The 23,046-nt window shown below is 48.2% G+C and overlaps 1 protein-coding gene across 1 annotated transcript in view; it reads left to right on the top strand.

Annotated features, from left to right (window-relative positions):
• Positions 1-23,046, top strand: part of ANKRD27 (ankyrin repeat domain 27) — a 60,971-nt gene that overhangs the window by 16,825 nt on the left and 21,100 nt on the right. Inside the window, exons 3-19 of the mRNA XM_068992127.1 lie at positions 3,739-3,849; positions 5,687-5,843; positions 6,557-6,711; positions 7,171-7,230; positions 8,052-8,105; positions 8,207-8,272; positions 8,360-8,436; positions 9,258-9,379; positions 10,434-10,512; positions 11,167-11,296; positions 11,423-11,425; positions 15,675-15,767; positions 17,185-17,312; positions 17,813-17,895; positions 18,813-18,928; positions 20,221-20,313; positions 22,100-22,297. Coding sequence (XP_068848228.1) covers positions 3,739-3,849; positions 5,687-5,843; positions 6,557-6,711; positions 7,171-7,230; positions 8,052-8,105; positions 8,207-8,272; positions 8,360-8,436; positions 9,258-9,379; positions 10,434-10,512; positions 11,167-11,296; positions 11,423-11,425; positions 15,675-15,767; positions 17,185-17,312; positions 17,813-17,895; positions 18,813-18,928; positions 20,221-20,313; positions 22,100-22,297 — 1,725 coding nt within the window. The remainder of the gene's footprint in view (positions 1-3,738; positions 3,850-5,686; positions 5,844-6,556; positions 6,712-7,170; positions 7,231-8,051; positions 8,106-8,206; positions 8,273-8,359; positions 8,437-9,257; positions 9,380-10,433; positions 10,513-11,166; positions 11,297-11,422; positions 11,426-15,674; positions 15,768-17,184; positions 17,313-17,812; positions 17,896-18,812; positions 18,929-20,220; positions 20,314-22,099; positions 22,298-23,046) is intronic.

Below are 23,046 nucleotides of genomic sequence, written 5' to 3'. Positions count from 1 at the left end.
ATTTCATCTGTAAATCTTTAGGAATGTAGTTTTCAGTGATAAGGACTTAAAAAACCCCACAACCTCACGCCATTATCATAGCTCAAAAATTCCTCAGTGACTCTTCAGTGTTGCCGTTCACTGTGCAAACCTCCCACATCATCTCATAATTGTTTGTTTGTTTTCCAGTTGGTGTGTTTAAATCAGAATCCACAGGGGATCCACACATTCTGGATTTGATAGGCCTTTGTGTTTTTCAGCTGAAGTTATAGTTCATTTCAGTTCAGTCACTCAGTCGTGTCCGACTCTTTGTGACCCCGTGAATTGCAGCAGGCCAGGCCTCCCTGTCCATCACCAACTCCTGGAGTTCACTCAGACTCACAGCCGTCGAGTCAGTGATGCCATCCAGCCATCTCATCATCCTGGGTCATCCCCTTCTCCTCCTGCCCTCAATCTTTCCCAGCATCGGGGTCTTTTCAAATGAGTCAGCTCTTCGTTATAGCTGACTTCCAATATTGTGTGAGTTTCGGGTGTACAGCAGTGACGCAGTGGTTCAGTTCTTTTTCAGATTCTTCCTCATTACAGGTCATTACAAGGTACTGAAGATAGTTCCTTGGGCTGTACAGTAGATCTTTGTTGCTGGGTATGCCTTTTAAGTCATTCTGTTTTCTCCTAATGTTATTGAGCTAAACTTTTAGAATAATTAAACTGTACCTACTTAGTGTGTAAAGTTGATCCATATGGACCCATCTACAGGCTTGTGAGGCCATCACCGCAGTCATAAGTGTCGTCTTATTGTGTTTTTAATTTAAAAAATTCAATTCAAGTAATAACTCTTGGTGCTTTTTCAGCTGCACTGGGTTTCTGTTGCAGTGCACACGCTTTCCCTAGGTGTAGTTCGCGAGAGCAGGGGCTCTGGAGCACGCAGGCTCATTAGTTGTGGCACAAGAGGGCTTAGTTGCCCCATGGCATGTGGGGTTTTAGTTCCCTGACCAGGAATTGAACCCACGTCCCCTGCATCGGTAAGGCAGATTCTTAACCATTAGACTACCAGAAAGTCCCTTACGTTTCTTTTTAGCTATATTCCTTTCTTTCCTCATTTTTCTTCTCTCCTTGAAATTCATGTATCCAGGTCAGTTATCCTGTAGGCTTTCCTACCTTCTGGCTTTTGCCAGTTGCAGTCCTGTGTTGGTGTTCACCAAAGTCCTCTGGTCTCTGTATTTCCTGAACTTGGTAGCTAAGTCTAGCTCTGGGTCTGATTCAGTCTTGATTTTTTGCGGAGGGGCAAGGCCACTTCATACACAGTGGGATCTTTGATCAGCGAGGGCCTCCCTTTCCTGCTCTGAGGACTTGGTGTGCCCCTGTCCCTCGTGGGGAGAGAGGCTGTGCTGCTCTTTCTGACCTACTAGGGAAGCTCCTGATGACAGCAGCTCTCAAAGGCCCCAAAGTTTCATGATGTCTTTGCAGAGGGAACTCCAGCAGGGACTGGGCTGTGTTCCCAGCACTGGCCTCCAGGAGGCCTAGGACAGGGCAGTGATGGGTGTGGGAGGCAGGCGTTTAAGGCACAGCTCTGCCACTCTCTCTGTACCCTAGGACAAGTTGCTGAACTCCCTTGAGCCTTAGATTCCTTGTCTGTACAATGGGGCCAGTGCAGAAGCCCCTTGCCTTGTTCCAGCTGCTTCAGGAGCTGGGGCCCTTGGTCGTCTCCTTCCAGGTGCACTTGAGAGCCTCCTCTTAAATGAGTCCCCGGGCCACGCACAGATCCTTGTGGATGCCAGGGCGCCTTCCTTCGCTGGGCCGAGCAGAGAGGCTGGTATCAGGTCAACGTGGTGGCCTCGAGGGGACCAAAATTCACGTTTCAGGTTGAACCTGCTCCAAAGACAGAGTCTGGTACCCGAAATATCCCTGGTGGAGGTGGCAGCCTGAGCTAGGAGACTGTATTTCTGTGGCTGGGACAACCAACTGTGATCACAATTGGGCTTAAAAAAAGCATAGAAAAAAGATGGGAAGGTGCCGGGGTCCAGCCCCGGTGGATCCAGGGAATTCGAAGGGTGGACGGCGTTGGCGTGGAAAGACTTGCTTATTTATTAATATAAGATTAGATTAAGAAACTATAGTGCAGTAGGAAGATTAAGTGGAGAAAGAGGGCTGAATAGCTTGGTTTACGCGGAAGACCAATAAAATTCCAGACAAGGAATTTGCACCATCTACGTTGGGCCACCGGTGCCCGCTTGAATATCTAAGGGTGCCTCGCCTTAAGCTCCCTTTCGCGCGGATCTTAATAACCAGGGCAAATAAGTAGACCTGGCGAGCCTCCGCGTCCCAGATGGAAATTCAGCCTGAAATTAAAGTAAAGAGCAGAGGGAAGAAAAGGGAGAGAAAAAGAGAGAGAGACACGGGGGGAGCCAGATTCCCAAGAAACCAGGCCGAGACTAGTCCGAGAAACTGGTCTGAGAATCTGGTCCGAGAATCTGGTCCCGTCCTTTATTGTTCAGAAGGCCTTTTATACTTTTGATAAAACATGGAGATCAATGGGTAACACAAAGTTATGCAGCGTTAGCAGTCCAGACTCTTATCAAAACCAGGCTTTTCTCTCTGCATACCTAATTGTATACACAAGTCTTAGGTAATTTACATCATCTTCCAACCAAAAGGGCCAATTAACATTTTACAGCCTTTTTTCTGATAAGGGTTTGTCAACCACAAGACTTATTTGTGTTGATCTTCCCAAGGTCTGGTGCCACTCTCAGAAAGCACTAAATAAAGTTACATTCTTACACAGCAAGGATACAGCAACTTATAACAAGTAGAGGGAGTGCAGTGATTTACAGCAAAAGAGAAGCAATTAACTCAAAAGTCTAGTGTTGCTCACATCAAAACTACTATGTATCTTTTTCTACATTCTGCTTACATTAACATCTTTTCAGGTGCCTAAAATATAAAGAATATGGAGGTCTGGCAGCAATCCTTGAGTCAACAGTGAAAACCCTCTACCAATATAATTTTTAACTCTTTAGAAAAGGCTCTGTATCTTTAAGATGCTTTTAAGCTTTGTGCCTCCCGCGGTTGGGGGGCTGTAAGCAATTCACAAGCTGTAAGAGGTCTGGGGAACCTGTTAGGCAGGCTAGAGAGCTATCAGAGGGGTTTAACTGAAACATCCCTTTCAAATGCAGAAGACTAAAACCCTGAATTGACTTTTTCCCAGAAAATATCAGAAAAGTGGAAAAGCAGAGCACAAAAGCCGGCAGATTTTTGTTGGGGTACATGCTTAGGAATTTCCAGAGGGGTCCCTGAAGTCTGAGCACGCCTTGCGTATGTCAGCTTCCTTCCTCATGACCTTGTCACGGGCGGGATTCCTCACACTGGCTCCCGGCAGGAAGGAAACTGTCTTCAGTGGGCCATGGATTACGTGTCATCTTTTAGTTTCACTTTTCTGTACCCTGCAAACCTTTCTTCACTGTTTCTGAGCCTGCTGAGGACAAAGCAGGCAGCTGGGGTAGCTGTGGGGAGGGGCCCAGCGGGGTGGGACCCGAGATCCTGGATGGATGAGACGTGTCCCACTCCCTCGCCAGGGTGGGCCTTGGCTTCCATCACGGCAACAAGAGATTAGCTGCTGCTGCTTTGACCAGTAGCCCCAGGGGTTGTCTGCCTGCAGGTCCCCACTGCAGTTCCAGCTGGAGCATCTTTGGATACATCCTGTTCTGCTGAAGTTGTAAACAACACATCTGTTTAGTATTCACCTTAATCTTTTTTTTCCAGGTGTTAGTACCCTGCAAAGGAAGCCTGTCAACCAGAATTCAGTCTTCTTGTCATTTTGAGTCCTATATTTTGATTCCAGTGGAAGAACACTTTCAGACCTTAGATGGAAAGGTATTCTTTCATTTCCTGTGGGTCACCTAGGACCTCTCACTCAGCATCTGAGAGTTGGGGAAGTGGGGGAATCCTGCTGCTCACCCTCTCTTGTCCGTGTTACCTGGTGGCTTTGACACCACAACATCCCTGCTGCCTTTGAGTGAAGAGGAGCTAGCCGTGGAGAGCAGGGTCCTGGCTGTGGCCTGGAGTTGGAGGTGGTGCTGGTCACATCTCCCTTAGCCCATGGAGCTTCTGCCAGGGAACTGGGGAGTCGCTGGGACACCTCCTCAGAGAGGCCCTGTCAGAGCAAGCTGTTTATCCCTGTGCCCTTGGGATCAGAGATGAATTTCTAATTTTTTAAGAAACCTGTAGGACGAGATGGTCAGATGGCATCACCGACACAATGGACATGAGTTTGAACAAACTCCAGGAGATAGTGAAGGACAGGGAAGCCTGGCGAGCTGCAGTTCATGGGGTCGCAGAGTCGGACACGACTTAGCGACTGAACAACAACAATGACATAGGAAGTTTTAACCTATAGAAAGTTCCAGTAATGCACAGAGAGCATTCACATAGCTTTCTCTCCAGACTGGTCAGCTGTTTGCATTTTGGCCACATCTGTTTCCTCTACCCACCCCCATCTATCTATCCATCTGTTAACACACACACATATTGTTACTTTTTTCTGAACCTTTTTCAGAAAAGAGTTAGAGTAAGTTGCAGACACTGTGTCCCTTGGCTTCAAAACAAAGTGTATCTCTTATGTAATGCAGCACAGTGATCATACTCAGAAGATTTCACATTGGCAGAATACTCTTCTCCAACATACTGTCCTTAAATAAACTGTGCTAATTGTAATACCCTTTTAGAGCAAAAAAAGATCTTTTTTTAAGATCCAGGCTCATGTCTGGGATCATGCAGCATATTCAATTTTTGTCTTTTTAGTTTCTTTCTTTGGGAACAGTTCTCGGTCTGTCTTTAATGACATTGACATTTTTGTCTTCCTTTGTAAACTCTCCCTCAGTGTGGGTTTCTTTGATGTTTGCCTTGGTTAGATCACAGTTAAGCATTTTCAGTTAGAATGCCTACTGGAGGGTGTTTTATCTCAGTACTTTGGGTCAGGAGCTATGAGACATCTGTCTGTCTCATGGTTGATGTTAACTTTGGGGCAGATAGTTTCTGAGAGGGGTAAGTTCCGTCCCTGGTCAGAAATGGCTGTGGTCCCCAGCCTCCCCACAGTCAGCAGTGGGGGCCCACACTGGTTTAGCTGGGGGTTGTGGGTGCTTGGGGTGGGACAGGAGCTGGGTGCAGTGTGCCAGCCTGGAAGAGGGGAGTGTGCAGTCCTGTGGCCCCCGAGCAGGCTGCTGTTTTCCTGCAGGGTTCTGCTCACCACAGCTGCGCATCCGTTTACTTGTTCACTTCCTGGGACCCAAATCTACCAGGAGAACAGAAGCACCAGGCTCACTGTGGCTGGTCTTCCCCGGGCACCCCAGCCATGGCCAGAGTGATGAGTCAAGGAGGGGTGCCGCGAGCATCCTCCAACCTGTCTGGGTTACAGCATCTGGGTCATTCTGATCTCTTACTCAGAGAGGAGAACCTTCTTTTTCCAGAGAATACAGGCTTTCTTCTTCTCTAGGGAATGGCTTAATGCTTTTCTGTTGTGACATATGAAATTGGTCAGGGTATTATGTAGCCACCATAACAGGGTGAACAAGGAGGAAAGAAGAAGATCGAAGTATTGGTGCCCTCCTGAAAACCACACTGGGGAAGAGGTGGGTGGGCGGGCAGGGTGAAGCGCCTGATGGTGGCCAGGCTGAGAGGGGCTGCTGGTGCAGTGACCTGTCTCTTGTTCTAGGATGTCTTTATCCAAGGAAACAGGATTAAACTAGGAGCTGGTTTCGCCTGTCTTCTCTCAGTGCCCATTCTTTTTGAAGAAACTTTCTACAATGAGAAAGAAGAAAGTTTCAGCATACTGTGCATAGCCCATCCTTTGGAAAAGAGAGAGAGTTCAGGTATTCTGGGAGAAAACCCCTTTCTCCTGACTGGGAGAAACCTGCTTGTCGAACTTCCTCCTGACACAGTGGTTATGAACATCTCATAAAATATTCAGGAGCCCACTAGAAACCTGCATAACTGCTTACAGGAACTCCCCCGGAACGTAGATCGGAAAGTCATCTTGAGCCAGCGTGACATGGGTGAAGCCACGTCACGTGCGGCTACATGTGACCTCAGTGGGAGTGCCACCCCCTGGAGCTGTGCAAAACGGCAGCCCTGGCCTTGTCTCTGGGCCTCAGCTTTAGGACTCTCTCTTATGGCATTATTAGTCTCGGAGCCCCACTGCCTTGCTTCTCTGAGATCTCATTGTTTTCAACAGATAATAATTCTTCAGTGCTCCAGGAAAATTGAGAGAATGATGTACCAATTGCTGTCCGAGGTCTTATTGTCAGGAATCAGGGCTCTGTCACCAGAGCCTCCCAGGCCATGCCTGTGATCCCGGAGAATTCAGGTTTTTGTCCCAGGAAAGGGCTTCAAGAGGGCCAGGCTCCCTGGACCCCCACCTGGGCCGCTGTTGGGTGAGATCTTGAAATAAGCTTATCCCTCTCCTCCTGTGGGAGATGGTGACCCAGATGCTGGCGGAGCAGGGCCAAGGGTTGTAGGACTTCTTTTCTTCAGGAAACAGTGATGGCTTCAGCCAGCCTGACCCACTTGTGTCTTTTTTTTTCAGAAGAGCCTTCGACATCCTCAGATTCTTTTTCCCTGAAAACCATTGAAGATGTGAGAGAATTTTTGGGAAGACACGTGGAGAGATTTGACAGGAACATCGCCTCTTTCCAGAGAACGTTCAGAGAGTGTGAACGAAAGAGCCTCCGTCATCACATAGTCAGTAGCTGAGTCCTGCTTCACCATAGGCGTGCCCTGGCTCAGAGTGCCAGGATCACTCTGCCACTTTGCTGCCACCTCTGTTGCCAATGTTTTCATATCTGAAGTGAGCATTTAAACGTCCAACAAAATGTTGGATTCTGTTTAAATGTTTCTTGTTACCTAAAAAAGTAATAAGAACAGTAGAAAACCTGAAAAATTGCAGAGAAGTATCAGAATGAATATTGTTATCATCTGTGTTAACCCTAAGGGGAATTTTTTTTCCTACTCTTAATGCATAGACACCCAAAAAAAATTGGAAAAAAAAAATCACATACTTAGTTTGATAAGCTTGCATTAGGACTTAGGGCTTTTTGCCCAAGAAATCCATTTTGTGAGATATTCTCTTGGCTCCATCCTGGGTTCAGTGTCGTGGCCTCAGATTCCGAGGATGGCCTCTCTCTGCTCTGTATTCCGCAGGACTCTGTGAACGCTCTCTACACCAAATGCCTCCAGCAGCTGCTGAGGGACTCCCACCTGGTAAGCAGCATGGCCTGCAAAAGAGAGACTTGCCAGAAAGAGAAAGACAAATACCATGCAATGTCACTTGCACGTGGAATCTGAAATATGATATGAACGAACTTATCTACGAAATAGAAACAGACTCACAGACACAGAGGACAGATTTGTGGTTGCCAGGGAGGAGAGGGTTGGGGGAGGGATGGAGGGGGAGGCTGGGGGAGGTTGGGAGAGGGTTGGAGGGAGAGGTTGGGTTAGTAGTTGTAAGCTACTACATATAGAAAGGATAAGCAACAAAGTCCTACTGTGTAGCACAAAGAACTACATTCCATATTCTATGACAGACTTCCCTAGTGGTCCAGTAGCTAAGACTCCATGCTCCCAATGCAGAGGGCCTGGGTTTGATCCCTGATCAGGGAACTAGATCCCACATGCTACAGTTAAGAGTTTACGTGCCACAATTAAAGATCCCAAGTGCCTCAACTAAGACCCTGCACAGCCAAATAAATAAATACATATAAAAAAAAATCCTTTGATGAACCATAATGAAAAAGAATATCATGGGAAAGAATGGCTATATAATGGAAAAGAATATAGAAAAGAAAAAGAATATAGAAAAAAAATCTTCTCATAATGGAAAAGAATATAGAAAAAAGAATGTGTGTATATATATGTATGTATGTATGTATATGTATAACTGAATCACTTTGCTGTCCAGCAGAAATTAATACTGTAAACCAACTATACTTCAATTAAAACAACAAAACCAAAAACAAAACAGAGATTTGTGCTTTGGCCCAGGCCAGTCCACGCTCTGTAACTGCCCTCTCCTTGTCCTCCAGAAGGTGCTCGCCAAGCAGGAGGCCCAGATGAACCTGATGAAGCAGGCGGTAGAGGTAAGGGGCCCGGGAAGTGAGGGACGAGGAGGGCCAGTGCCGGGGCCTCCTATGCTGCCCACTTTCCCACACACACACTCTTGAACCTGTTGACCTCACAGATGTACGTCCAGCATGACATTTACGACCTGATATTCAAGTACGTGGGGACCATGGAGGCAGCAGAGGTAGGTTCTCCATCATCACCATGCAGAACGGAAGCCCTGTTCTAAGCCTTTTCAGACATTTGAAGCTTCGTTAAAATCTCTCGTTAGGATGCTGCCTTTAACAAAATCACGAGGAGCCTTCAAGATCTTCAGCAGAAGGATATCGGTGTGAAACCTGAGTTCAGGTAAGGGTTTACACTGCAGCATTGGTGTCCTCAGGGGCTGGGCCACTGTGTCCCCTAGAAGCGGGACCCTCAGGAGCAATGTCATCTCTAGTTGACGTGGTTCAGACTGTGGAGCAGGGCATTTATTTGTGACCAAAGATAAAGGCTTAAAGTTGGTAGATGGGTGTTTCAGAGCTGGCACATTCCTGCACTCAACTGCCAGCGTGCCGGTGGGTGGGAGCCAGAGGAGGTGGGTCGTGCACAGCTGGTCTCTGGGTGGGCATGCAGCTCACCCAGGTGCACCTTGCACGCTGACATCTCTCGTCACCTGCTGGTCTGAGGGCCCCCTGCCTTAGGGGCACCGCCTTTTGGTTTTGTTTCTTTTTTTCTTTGGCTGCAGCTTGAGGGTTGCAGAATCCCAGTTCCCCGATCAGGGATTGTACCCTCACCCCACCCTGCGGTGGAAGCGTGGAGTCCCATGCCCTGGACTGCCAGAAAATTCTCTGGAGCCCCTCCTTTTGAGTTGTTTCATCAGGATACAAAAGTGTCTAATCTCTTGGTCTAATTTTTTCCCCCTTTGGCCTATTTCACTCTGAAGCTAAGGATTGTTGATTCCCCTCCCCCCCCTAATTTTCTGGTGCAGCTACATCACCTGACAGTGTGCTTGAGACCTTGAAAGCTGCTGGGTTTTACTGCTGTCTCAGATTACTTCTGAGTGTCTATTTCTGTTTGCTGTTACTTATGGTTTGCCATGAGAAATGTAAATCTGAGGTTTGTGATTACCAAGAAGGAGGGCCTTCACACTGTGGTCTTACATGGTCACTTCCCAAATCACTTTGCAGCTTCAACATACCTCGAGCAAAGAGGGAGCTGGCTCAGCTGAACAGGTGCACGTCCCCGCAGCAGAAGCTGGCTTGTTTGCGGAAGGTGGTACAGCTGATCACCCAGTCTCCCAGCCAGAGAGGTGTGTGCTCGGGGCTGCAAAAGTCCAGATGCAAACATCTGTTGAGGAGCAGTGCCATCTGAAAGGGCCATAGAGATGGGCTGATGTGTAGTGGAGTATTCCCGTGTGAGCACCCCGGAGCCTGTTCTGCAGAGTGGGTGCCTAGTAATGGGGGTAGGGGGTAGGGGGGTAGGTTAGGCATCTTTAGGTAAGTAAATGCTGGTGGAGAAGCAGTGGCCTCAAAAACAAGCTAAGCTGGTGATGGGTATAGGGGAGTTCAACTGTTAGGTTGTTCTAATTTTATATGTATTTAAAATTTTCCATTATTAAAAGTAAAAACAGAATAAGCTATGAAAAAATTAATGAGAAGGCAAATCTTTGTGGGCCAGTAGGGATGCTCTTCAAGGTGCATTAAATAAAATGAACAGGAGTGTGTACAGTATACTTCCAGGATACTGCACAAGGCAGGTGGCTCTATACCCATATATATATACACACACATACAGACACAGTGGGGTGATCATAGCCTCTCTTGGAATGATACATGGGAAGCAACAGAAGTGGCTTCTGGGGAAGAACTCTGGGTGGCACGGATGGGAGAGCCATGCATGGTCTGCTCTTTTGCACCGTTTGGAATTTTAAATGTGTGGCTGGATTACTTAAACAAAATTTCAATGAGAAATTGCCCATCAGCCCTGGATGCTGCAGTGTATAAAGTGGAAATGATCTCAGGAGGAAAGAGGCTTCTGGCAGTAATCCTGGCACACCTTCGAATCGTATCCACCATCACCGACTTCCCTGGGCTCTTTCCCTGTCCTGGGATTGCGGGGGACAGGTAGCAAGGGGGGGGTTCTGCTTGGAGCTGGCTGTTTTCTGCACATGTTCTCAGGAGGCATTCGTGTCCTCCTGGAGTCTGACATCTATTCAGGACACTAGAAAGGAAATTGTGCGATTGAATTTCTCCCCCATGTGTCATCTTCCTGGACTGTGGTTTTGTGGGTTGGACGGTGGTGGGGGGTTGATAACGTCCATTTGTGTCCCAGGATGGCCCTGAATGTGTGTTTCCCGCTTGCAGTTAACTTGGAGACCATGTGTGCTGATGATCTGCTCTCAGTCCTGTTGTATTTGCTTGTGAAAACAGAGATCCCTAATTGGTAATATACTTTTTTTTGTTAAAATAACTTTTTTCAAAATGGCAGCACTGCACTGGGGTGGTTCTTGTGTCACTCTAGGAAACTGAGTGCCCCGTATGAGCTAGGTACCTGCCCTGCAAGGGGCGTCTGTCATTCCACCTGCAGGTGGGGAAACTGAGGCCCAGAGATCTTATGTTTCTCTCTGGAACATGTAGCTAGTCAGCAGCTGAGAGGCAAGTGAGCTCCAGTTCTGTCTGGCTCCAAAGCCCATCCTTTTCTCATAGAAACCCAAATTCACCATAGAAAAAATCAGCTTCCTAAAAATTAGCTCATTGCAGGAAAGTAACAAGTGGCCTTACTTCTTTTGCATTGTTTTTTTTTTTAATATTTATTTTGCTGTAGTAGGTCTTAGTTGCAGCATGTGGGATCTAGGTTAGTTCCCTGCCCAGCGATGGAACCCTGGCTACCTGCATTGGAGCAAGGGGTCTTAGCCACTGGACCGCCAGGGAAGTCCCAATTATTTCCCTAATTGCACTTCCTCTAAATAAAGATCCCAGGGCAAGCAGCCTTAGCTCCCCGGAGCTGACCAACTTTGTGACCAAGCCAGTAGCATCATTTCTACCGAAGTGTTAATGGGGGTATGTAGAAATTAAACTGTTTTCTTCTTTTTATTAGGATGGCAAACTTGAGTTACATCAAAAACTTCAGATTTAGCAGCTCAGCCAAAGATGAACTGGGATACTGCCTGACCTCGATCGAGGCTGCAATCGAATATATTCGGCAGGGAAGCCTCTCTGTTAAGCCAGTAAGAGCTCCCTCCTGTCCTGCCCTTTCTCTGTGGGTGCCGTGGTGTGTGCAGCGGGGTTCTCAGGGTGGTGTGGAGGAGGAGGATCGGAGATGCTCTCCCAAGAGAAGACTGAACACGTAGCAGCCGGTAGGTTGTGAAAGGTGGCAGGTCATCCTTGGCTCTCACTTCGTTGATCTCCTGCTTCATGAATCCTGGTCATCCTCGAATGCACATGGGCAGAAGGGGGCACCAGAAGTGGTGAATTGGGGTACCCTGATCATGCTGGGCAAGAGATGAGATTAGTAACGTCTGCAGTTTTAAGGACTCAGCGGCTCTATTGTCATTTCCTTGATTCGTTGATGAACTTAGACTGGCAGAGGCGATTATATTCCCACAAGAACTGTGAGAGGCTTAAGCCAAGATTGCACTGCTGATTTACTTCGCATTATACGCACCACCAAAACGTGACAGTACTCACAGAAACCGCAAAGTTGAAATCAATCGAATGGAGAGATTTCTGTATTAAAAACCCAGAGCCCCAAGGATTGAACATTCACACTCAATCTTAATGTCCCCCTGATGTTGGAAGCTCCCCAAAGTAATGACAAGTTGAAACATCTGAAAAAGAACATAGGGCTGTTCAAATGGGGACACTCGGGTACAAGCAGTTCTGTGAATTCATTCATTGTTAACACGTTTATGTATTTTCCAGTCTTTTTCCTTGCCATGTATATCTTACACAATTGAAATGATATTGTAGATAACATTGCATACTGTTTCTTTCTCCAGAAAGGATAGTTTTCTTTTTTTTTTTCTGATTAGAAGACTAATATTTGCTTATAAGTAATATTTGATATATAAAAAGTTGCAGTGAAGACAGCAAAAGCCCCTATAAGCACACTAGCTGCGAATGACTTTTATTAACATTTTAGTAGATGTCTTTTTCTGTGCTTACACAATTACATTTTTAACCAAAATTTGAGTTTCTGCTGCACTTGTTGGCACATAGCCCGACTATCCTGGTACTTGCTGAAGAATTAAGTTCTGCTCTTGCCTGGGTTTGATTTGATCACCCATACATATACATAGGAGCTTTCCAGGTGGCTTAGTGTTAAAGAATCCCCCTGCCAATGCAGGAGACACAGGTTTGATTCCTAGGTCAGGAATATCCCCTGGAGGAGAAAATGGTAACCCACTCAAGTATTCTTGCCTGGGAAATCCCATAGACGGAGGAGTCTGGTGAGCTACAGTCCATAGGGTCACAAAGAGTTGAACACGACTAAGCAGGCATGCATGAATATAAGCACACACACACACAGGTAAAATTAGAGGCTGTGCAAGAGTTAGACATAACTGAAGCAACTTAGCATGCATGCATCTCATCTCCCATGGGTCTTGTGCGACTCTCAAGAGGAATTGCTTCTAATTCGGGAGAAACCATTGACATTCAGAATGTACATGTGGTATACGTGGGTGCCTCTGTGTACACATGTGTCCACAGAGTCAGAAATGCCACTCACTTCCAGAGCTGGGCAGTGAGAAGTCTTAGGTTGAATTGTCTGCTGTGAGGTTCCAGGAACGTTGTTCCCATGGTGCCTGCCTGGGGAGGTTTTCCATCACGGCCCTGCCCTTCTGGTCCTTTCCCTCTGATTGCTTTCCTCTCCTGGACCCACTGCCCTGCAGGGGCCTTGCCTTGTACTACTCGATGGGGCCTTGTCACCTGGAGGGAGGCACCCACCTCTTGAAGGTGCTCCTGTCCCCTTGCTGGCCCCTTCCTATCCTGCAGCCATCCTGCTGTCTCGCTTCCCGTGACGTGTAGGCCGGATGGCCAGCCCTTGAAGGCCTTTGGCCAGAGAATAAAGAGGTGGTTGACTGGACACCATCACTCAGCTTCTTACACCTGCTTTGCCTTCAGAAAATGTTCCAAGTGGGATCAGGGGAGTATGTGATGGGGGACCTCGCGTGCTGGTGTGTGTTGGAGACTAGCCCTTGAACGAGTCTGTCTCTCTGAGCCTCTGTCCATTCTCCTGTCTACGCTGGGGAGCATGTTGTATATTTCACCCCTGCAGGATGGTTGTGAGGATCAAATGAGATGTATATATATTTTAAAATATTTATTTTAGTTTGGTTGGGCTGGGACTTAGTTGTGGCCTGCTGGACCTTCAGTCTTCATTGCTCTGAGTCTCAGCCACTGAACCAGCAGGGAGGTCCTTAAATGGGATATTTGAAAGTGCCTTTTCAACGTATGAAATGATAATTGATGCACTTCCTTGCTCTTGCAACACTCCTCATCTGGATGTCCCCGTTTCCTGATTCTCTGGTGTATTCTGTATGGATCACCCCAAGGCTGGCTGTTAACTTGGATGGGCAAGGTGGGTACACAGCCCAGTGTGCCCCTCTGGTCTGGGCTGTCAGACCAGCTGGTCCTGCCTTCCCGGGCGAAGGCTGGTCGATACCCCAGACTTGGGACAAGGTTACATCATCTTCATGGCCAGCGGTGGAGCCCGGCCCTTGGGTCTTGAGGGGATCAGACCCGAGAGCTGCCTGCCTCCGCCTGTATGGACAGAGCAGGCGTTGCAGCTTAGTTGTCGTGTGTGATGTCAGCGTTGGGATTTCATCTGCGGCGTTGCCTCTGCCTCAGTGCAGCTCCGTCTAGAAGTGTGTGAGGTCACAGCTGCTCGTGGTAGTATTTCCTGGGGAAAGAGCCCAAGTGTATCTCTAAACAGCAGGTGAGGTCTCTGAAAAGCATTAAGTGTTTCTAAATCAAATAATGTTTTCCTATTGACTATATATACTTTAATGTAGTTTCATGGAAATTTTCTCCCCAAGACATAATCCTTGTTGAGATGACTATAAACATTCTTTAAGTATGTTCATTAGTGAAGGCTTGAACTTTTGGAAAATAACCATTACTGGGGTGACTTTTACCTTTGTGGACAGAAAAAAACGGGGCAGAACCCAAATAGTGTTTCCAGCCTTCTCTGCTCCAGCTTTGCAGGCTTTGGCTCACCCCTGCTTTACTGGGCTTCCAATAAATAGGGTTCACCCTTTTCCCAAATTGATCTTAGCTGATGTGCTCTCTCTTCTGGTCCTTCTTCCCTGAAGATTCAATCTTAGAAGATCTGTCTGTTTTCATCACTGGCCTGTAAACAGTCACCCCAAGTGGAGGAAAGAGCCCCAGGTTTCCCTGAGCAAGAAGGTCTTTGATGTTTCTCTGACCCTAAGCTGCTCAGCTGAAAATCGCTGAATGAAACAGTCGACAGAGCTTTATGCAGCAGATACCAACGGGAGCAAAGGCGGCTGTAATACTGAGGGGTTATTGTTTGCCAACACAACCCTGTGAGGGCGGCTGGTGCGAGGGGCCCTGATTGGCAGTGGACCCCAGAAGTGTTGGCAGCTTTATTTTTAACGGGACCACTTACGTCAGAACTTAGAGGGCCACAGAGAGCTGATCCCATTATTTTGTCAGGGTTTGGTGAGTTCTGGCAGCAGCTGGCTGGGAACAGCTCTGTCCACCTTCCGCCAGCATTCTTTCCAAGGAAGTTCATTTGTCACCAGAAAATGTAGTCACAGGTGCTTAAGTGAGCATTGAGTGTCTCTCTAGAAATGACTTCATAAAGTAAGAATATTTGTTTGGATTTTTGTATCTAGGTGAAAATTAATCTGCACGATGAAGTTTATTCATTGGGGTGGACCCAGGGGTTTGTTGGAATTTGGGCCAAGGGACCGTGTTGTCTGATGTTTCAATATGTATGTTCAAGAAGCACAGCCCTTCTCTCTGTTGCTGAGGTGCGCAGACCAGCCTGTCGAATGGTTCTCCTGTCTGTGTGAGCTCAGTCGCTCAGTTGCGTCCGACTCTTTGTGACCCCATGGACTGTAACCTGCCAGACTCCTCTGTCCATGGGATTCTCCAGGCAAGGATACTGGAATGGGTTGCCATTTCCTCCTCTGGGTCTCCTGTCTGTGGGCCCAGATAAAACACAGGGACAGAGCTCTGCAGGCATTAGGACAGATATTGTGAGAGGCGGGGGAGGCCAGGACAACCTAGGTTGCCTTGGGGACGATAGTGCTGTGTGCATGCCACATTCCACACTTAGAGATGCTACATTCTACACACGCGCGCACACACACACACACACTCACAGCCAGTACACTGTCCACCTCCCACATCCCTGCTGGGTATTCATTGTCAGAGCCCTGCTTCCCAGAGAGGTAAATGGGGAGCCCCTCTCCCAGCCTGATGAGGGTCTGCTGTGCAGCTCACTGGGGGCGGGGAGAGGCGCCGCTGGGCCCGTTCTGTGGGAGATGGCACCCATCGTCCCGGGTCCTCTGTTTTCAAGGACTTGCACTGCAGCTCATGACGTGTGATAACATGGCTTATCGGCTTTTCCTGCAGGAGTCGGAGGGATTTGGTGACAGACTGTTCCTGAAGCAGAGAATGAGCTTACTGTCTCAGCTGACTTCCACGCCCATCGACTGCCTGTTTCAGGTAAGATACGGGAGGTCCCGGGGGTGCAGGTGTGTGAGGGGTGCTCCATCTTTTATTTTTTAATATATATTTATTTTTGTTTATTTGGCTGCTGCTGGGTGTTAGTTTCAGCATGTGAGATATAGTTCCCTGACCAGGGATCAGACCCGGGCCCCCTGCATTGGGAGTCTTAGCCACTGGGCCACCAGGGAAGTCCCAGGAGCTCTCCATCTTTCCTCGCCTCTTGAGTCTCTGTAGAATCCATCAGGGTGGTTTGCATAGTTCAACACGGAAGTCCATTTTGTGCTCAAGGAGGCAGTAGGGATGCTGGGGTCTCATGGGGTCAGTTTGCTGCCTGTCTTCTCTGATGTGAGCTGTGCTGCAGCCCTGCTGGCTGGGCCCCTGTGAGTGGAACCCTCTGCCCGGCTGTCCTCCTCTCTCCATTCAGCAAAACGTGGCTTGTTCTTCACCATCTGCTCAGTGGCACCTCACTGGCAGCTCTGCCAGAATCAGTGCCTCTTCTCAGCTCCAGGAACCTGCGTTATAGACACCTGTGTGACCTCGCTGGGCTGGGAACACAGCACCTGCTGGTGGCTTGACCCCCAGGCAGTGCAGGACGCTCCCTCTTCAGATCTGATCTACCACGGGGAGGCTGGTGAGGTGCCCCGGGAGGGCAGTCATCAGGAGGCCACCAGCCAGAGTGGGTTCCATGAGCTCTGCGCCCCAAAAAGTCTCATTCCATATAGGAAGCATCCGGGAGTCACAGAGGTGAGCCCTGCAGTTAGCAGGAGTCTCCTACTAATTGCAGCTCTTTTGAAAGCCAAGGCTCTATTAGATTGTAAGACAATTGTAACCTAAAAGAAGGGTCAGAATCTACGCCGACCCTCAGGGTGGATTGTCCCCCCTATGCCTGTTGCTCTGCAACTTTTGTGAGACTGTTGTTATTTTAGTTAGGGAAAAATCCTAACATTTGCAAAACTAAAAGAGAGTAGTATAATGAACGAACCTCCATGTAGCCGTCTCCCTAATCGTGTTTCATTTCTATCCCCTGGCCCCACTTTTGCCATCCATCCAAATCATTTTGAAACAAGTCCCAGAGAAAAGTCATTGCATCCATCCACACATTGATGGGCTTCCCTGGGGGCTCAGATGGTAAAGAATCTGTCTGCGATGCAGGAGATCTGGGCTCAGTCCCTGGGGTGGGCAGATCCCCTGGAGGAGGGCATGGCAACCCACTCCAGTGTTCCTGCCTGGAGAATCCCCATGGACAGAGGAGCCTGGCGGGCTACAGTCCCTGGGGTCGCAAAGAGTCAGACACAAGTGAGCTACTAAGTGCACACACATAGATACATGTTTCTGTAAGGATGCTTCAAAAATTCACAGTTTAGAGAAGGAATCGTTCCTTCAAATCAACAGTGTTGTTGATGTCGCTTTTTAGCATATCGCAGCAGGTAACCAGAAGGAAGTGGAGAGACTGCTGAGTCAGGAAGACCAAGATAAAGATGCTGTCCAAACGATGTGCCACCCTCTGTGTTTCTGTGATGACTGTGAGAAACTTGTCTCTGGGTAAGAGGGCCCCTCTGCACCAGGAAGGGGGAGACTCGGGCCTGGGCGGAACTTTCCCCCTTGTTCGCTGTGCAGTTTGGAATAAGGAACTTATCCTTGCTGCACTCTGCTGCTTCCGCTGTAAAGTGGAGATGGTAACCGCCACCTCTTTGGAGAATCAGATGAAATAAAAATACTTAGCATCCTGTTGGGCTGCTTAACCTAGGGAGGTGGGCAGAGGGCCTGCCCCAACCTCGGAAAGTAGGTTTTCGCAGGGAGGACTATCAGCTCCTCCCCACAACCTTTTCCGTTTTTCCTTATCTTTATCGGGCTCTTTGGCTGGGTGTCAAAGCCTGGAGGGCTGGGTGTGGGGAGGGTCCTGGCGGAAGCCGTGGTTGGTGCTCTCCAGGACGCTGTAGAGGAGACCCAGCTTGGATCACACCGGAGGGCTGTCTTCTGGTCCCAGGACCCCAGCATGTCCATGCCTCAGTCTATTTCTCTGTATTCTCTTTCCCTTTTAGGAGGCTGAATGACCCCTCAGTTGTCACTCCGTTCTCCAGAGACGACAGGGGTCACACACCGCTCCATGTGGCTGCCCTCTGTGGTATGTGGTCTGGCCTCTGTGCTCTCAGGGCAAAGGGATGGGGGCCGAGGGTGCCCCAGCAGAGCGTGGATGCTGGGGGAGGTGGTGTGGGGTGGTGGAAGGGATTGTATCACAGGCCCCCCACCCCGGGACCTTCATGTGCTGTCCCCGGGCTGGAAGAGCATGTGTCTGGGCTGTGTGGATGCCTGACACTGCTCTGGGCTGGTGGTCTAGCCAGGGAAGGCTTGAATCTGGACTATGAGACTGACCTCAGAATTAAGGTTCTTATATTCCTGTTAAAAAAAAAATTACTATCTTTAATTTATTTTTGATTCTATATTCTTCTCCATCATGATTTATCATAGGATACTGAATTTAGTTCTGTCTTTTAAAGTGCACAGTCAAATAAAACTGCACATTCAAGGTAGAAAGCACAACATCTGTAAACTCTTGCCACCCTGCAGTTGTCTAAAGATTGTTTTGATCCATGACTGAAACGTCACCATGCTTGAGTGTGTGTGTATATAAAAGATATGATATTGTGGGGCTCACACTGTCTGTGGGGTGCTTTTTTTCACTAGGCGATATGTAAGAACATTTCTCCATGTCAGTATTTTCTTTTCATGGTTGCACAATATTCCATCCTGTGAAGTGATGCACCATGGACTCTTCTGTGGACATCTAAGGCTCTTTTCTCCTACCTTCTGTGGCTGCGGCAGGGGTGTTAGGTGGGGGTGGGGCCGAACTCCCTCCAGAGGGGAAGCATTACCCCAGGGTGTCCAGAGTCTGCAGCGTGTGACTTGACGTTAGCTCTGGTTCCCCTGACGCAGAAAGATACCTCCTGGCACGCCCCGTGCCAGGAGATGAGAGGGTGAAAGAAAGCTGTGGCTTCGCTCACTGGTTTCAGAAAGCCCACCCTTTCCCCTTCTGTTCTGCAGGGCAGGCGTCCCTCATCGACCTCCTGGTTTCCAAGGGCGCAGTGGTAAACGCCACGGACTACCACGGCTCCACCCCCCTCCACCTTGCGTGTCAGAAGGGCTATCAGAGTGTGACGGTGAGCAGCTGCGCTCTGCTCGAGGCCTTGCAGGGCTGGCCTCTCCTCTGTGCCACGTGGCTCTGTGGGATCACGGCGAGCCTGGGGTCTCAGGCGCCTCCCCCAGAGTCTGCTGGGCCAAAACTGTTAGGTGTAGATTAGAAACGTCACGGTAATCCGCGGTAAGAAGGGCACCCCCCCAGATACTAGAAATATTTTAGATAGAGCCCTAACATGGATTTTCCCTTAGACTTAATACCTACGGTGAGAAGACAGTCCAGAAACTGGAAAGCAAAACCCAGTCAGTGATGTTTCGATTTCAACTGAAGTTATTTGGTACATAAAGTGCCTCCATTCCTGCGTTCCTGCTAGTGATTGATGGGGGTTGTTTTTCTTTTTTTTAAAGTTTTTATTGGAGTATAGTTGATTTACAATGTTGTGTTAGTTTCAGCAAAGTGAATCAGTTATACATATATCCACTCTTTTTTTTAAAAATGATCTCTAAACTTTTTCACAGGAAAGATGAGTGATACTTTTTTTGCTTTTATTTTTTCAATTTTTTCAGTTTTTTTCAATTTTTTTGTGTAATTGAAGTATAGTTGATTTACAATGCATAAGTTGCAGGTGTACAGCAAAGTGATTCAGTTGTATATATATGTGTGTGTGTATGTAGTGTATTTACAGTGTACAATCTTCTTTTTACCTTTTTAATTTTAATTTTTTTAGGCCAGTATATGTCTGACATTGCATACAAGACTCAGCGCCCTGGGGTTGTGGGGAGCTAACCTTCACTGACTTATTAAGCACCAGGCCCAGGGCCAGGTACTTTTTTTGTATGTGTAATTTTTTCTTTATTTTCTGGCTGCGGCATGCAGGATCTTAGTTCCTTGACCAGGGATTGAACCCAGGCCCCTTTCAGCGGAAATGTGTTGTCCTAACCACTTTTCACTTTCCTGCATTGGAGAAGGAAATGGCAACCCACTCCAGTGTTCTTGCCTGGAGAATCCCAGGGACGGGGAAGTCTGATGGGCTGCCATCTATGGGGTCACACAGAATTGGACATGACTGACGCAACTTAGCAGCAGTAGCAGCAACCACTGGACCACCAGGGAAATCCCTTTAGTATATATTCTTTTTCAGATTGGTTTCCATTATAGGGCTGATCTAATTTTAATTGTAATGTAAGTAGATAAGGTTGAAAAAGGAGACTGGGCAACAACCCCCTGTAAGACCCCAGGCTGTGCTCCCCGAGGGCTCCAGGCCTGCCTTGCCCTGCTCACTGGCTCTCACTGCTCTCTCCTCTTCCTTGGAAGCTGTTGCTGATGCACTACAAAGCCAGTGCCGAAGTGCAAGACAACAACGGTAACACCCCCTTGCACCTGGCCTGCACCTATGGCCACGAAGACGTAAGTGGTCCTTGCTGTCCCCGGGGAGGGTGCCTTACCCTTTCTCACTGGAGGAGAAATGTGAATTTCACATCTGTTGCATGTTGTATTTTATGTTGACAATTATTGGAACATTTGGTGTATTATTTTTTTAATTAAAAAATTTAAAAGCATATTATAGATGCTATATTGAAATAACAGAAATCTAAAACATAACTGCCCATTGTCTTCTCCTGAAATCTTGTGCATCATCCCTGCTGCCATCTGCTTCTTGCCTTTGTTCATACTCAGTCTTTACATTTTATATTTTAGTGGTAATATCAAGGAATGTTACCATTTCTATTTTTGCTTAATATTTAACTGTGTGTTTGTTTTTTTTCCTAACCACTCTCTCCCTTGCTTCTCTCCACGGTGATATACAGGTAGATTTATACAGACAAAGGGCTAAGTGGTTGAGGAGTGAAAATGAAGTCATACTCTACACATGTTAAAAAAAAATTTATTCTTATTTGGCTGCATCAGGTCTTTGTGATGTACGGGGTCTTTTGTTGCAGTTCGAGGGCTTAGTTGCCCTGCGGCATGTAGGATGGCTCAGCAAGTAAAGAATCTGCCTGGAATGCAGGAGACACAGAAGACATGGATTCGATCCCTGGGTCGGAAAGATCCCCTGGAGAAGGAAATGGCAATCCGCTCCAGTATTCGTGCCTGGGAAACCCCATGGAGAGAGAAGCCTGGTGGGCTACAGTCCATGGGGTCGCAAAGAGTCAGACATGACTGAGCAACTAAGCACAGACATACATACGATGTGGGATCTTAGTTCCCTGACCAGGGATCGAACCTGCATCCCCTGCATTGGAAGGCAGACTCTTAACCACTAGACCACCAGGGAAGTCCCCCGACATATTTTTGTGCAGCTTATTTTCCTAACTCACTACATTGTGGACATCTTGTAGGTCAATCAATGTAGATCTAGCCCATTCTGTAATTGTTACACAATAATCTGTCACGTGTATTGTGTCAGGGTCCCTGAGACCACTCCGCAGCTCGGTGACTCACTAGGAAGGTTCACAGGACTCAGCATCCAGTCGCTTCACAGCTCTGATTTGTTGTAGTGGAAGGACACAGAGCAAAACCAGCCAAGGGGAAGGTCCAAGGATGAAGCCTGGAGGAAAGCAGGTACAGGCTTCCAAGAGTCGCTCCCTGTGGAGTCGCTCAGGACACACTTATTCCTCCGGCAGTGTAACAACACGTGCACAGTGTTCTCCACCAGAAGCTCATTAGGGACTCAGTGCTCAAGATTTTGGTTGGAGGCTGGTAGTGTGAACCGTCTGTGCCTAGCATGTCTCAAATTCCAGACTCCCAGAAGAACAGCAGGTGTTCAGCATAAACCACTATTGGACAAACAGTTTAGGCCCAGTAAGTCCATCGTATCTATCAGTCAGGGCACTGTGAGAATGGTCCTCATATCCAAGGTCCCAAGGAACTTGGCCAGTCCAGGGCCAGACTTGCAGGCTGGCCTCTCAAGGGATGATGGTCGGGCCTACTCTGGGAACTCCTTGCTACACATGATATGTGACAGTTTATTCAGCCATTCTAGTTGATTGGCAGTTGGGCTCTTAAAAAATAAAAATGATGTGTCCTGATCAGGTTACCTGGAACCCTGGAGGTGTAATGTTCTATTACTGAATGTTTGCTTGGCAGATGGCACCTGGATCAAGTCAGGATTCGGGCTGAGGCTGCAGGGTGCACAGATCTGCCGGGGGCCTGGCATGTGAGCTCACGGGGGCCTCTCCCATTCTGTTCGCAGTGCGTGAAGGCTCTGGTCTACTTTGACGTGCAGACCTGCAGACTGGACATTGGTAACGAGAAAGGAGACACCCCCCTGCACATCGCTGCCCGCTGGGGTTACCAGGGCATCATCGAGACCTTGTTGCAGAACGGGGCGTCCACAGAGATCCAGAACAGGCTGAAGGAAACGCCCCTCAAGTGTGCGTTAAACTCAAAGGTAGCGTTTTTCCTCTCAGAGTGGCAGTATGACTTAAAAAATCTATCACCATCCGCAGATCAGGTCTCTGCCGTGCCGTCCAAACTGTGCATTGGTCCCCAAGGCTAGCACTTACGCATACCCGCTGTGCTGCGCACCACACCTGGTGGTTAATGAGGTTCATGCAGTCACATTATTTTCCATCTTAGTAGGAGTTTTTCTTAGTGTCCTACCAAGAGCTGCTCCTGCAGAGTTTGCCTCTGAGGGCTGTTGGCTTGTGAGCAGATAGAGTGAGAGGAGATGGGGCTGTGGCTCTGGCCAGGGAGAGCAGGGGTAGGGCATGGGGACGGCAGCATCAGCTCTGTTCCCCGTTCCTGCACTCTCAGCGCCTAAAACCTTGTTCTGAGTCGGCCAGCTCTGAACGTCATTGGGTATGGTTTCCTCCATAAATGATTTGTCAGTGAACTACTACCCTTTCCTGCCAGTAACTTCTGGACACACTTAGTTTGGGGCCACATGTCATGCAGTGCTCACTTGCAAGTGGGTAGGGGATGCGGGGGTCCTTCCAGAGGCCAGGCCTGTATGCCTTGTGGCAGCAACCCTGTTGAAGGGATGCCCACAGAGAAACGTTTGACCAACAAGCCGGGGGAGCATAGGGCCACCTTCCCTGGCCATCCGTGGTCCTGATGTCCAGATCAGCCTGGCTGGTGGCTCGCACAGGTGATTCTGTTTCCATGCAGGTCTCCAGATGTCTCTCTTTGCACAGGCCC

This window comes from Capricornis sumatraensis, chromosome 20 (assembly GCF_032405125.1).
Source record: "Capricornis sumatraensis isolate serow.1 chromosome 20, serow.2, whole genome shotgun sequence".
Lineage (NCBI taxonomy): Eukaryota > Metazoa > Chordata > Mammalia > Artiodactyla > Bovidae > Capricornis > Capricornis sumatraensis.
This window is presented reverse-complemented; position numbering and strand designations above follow the sequence as displayed.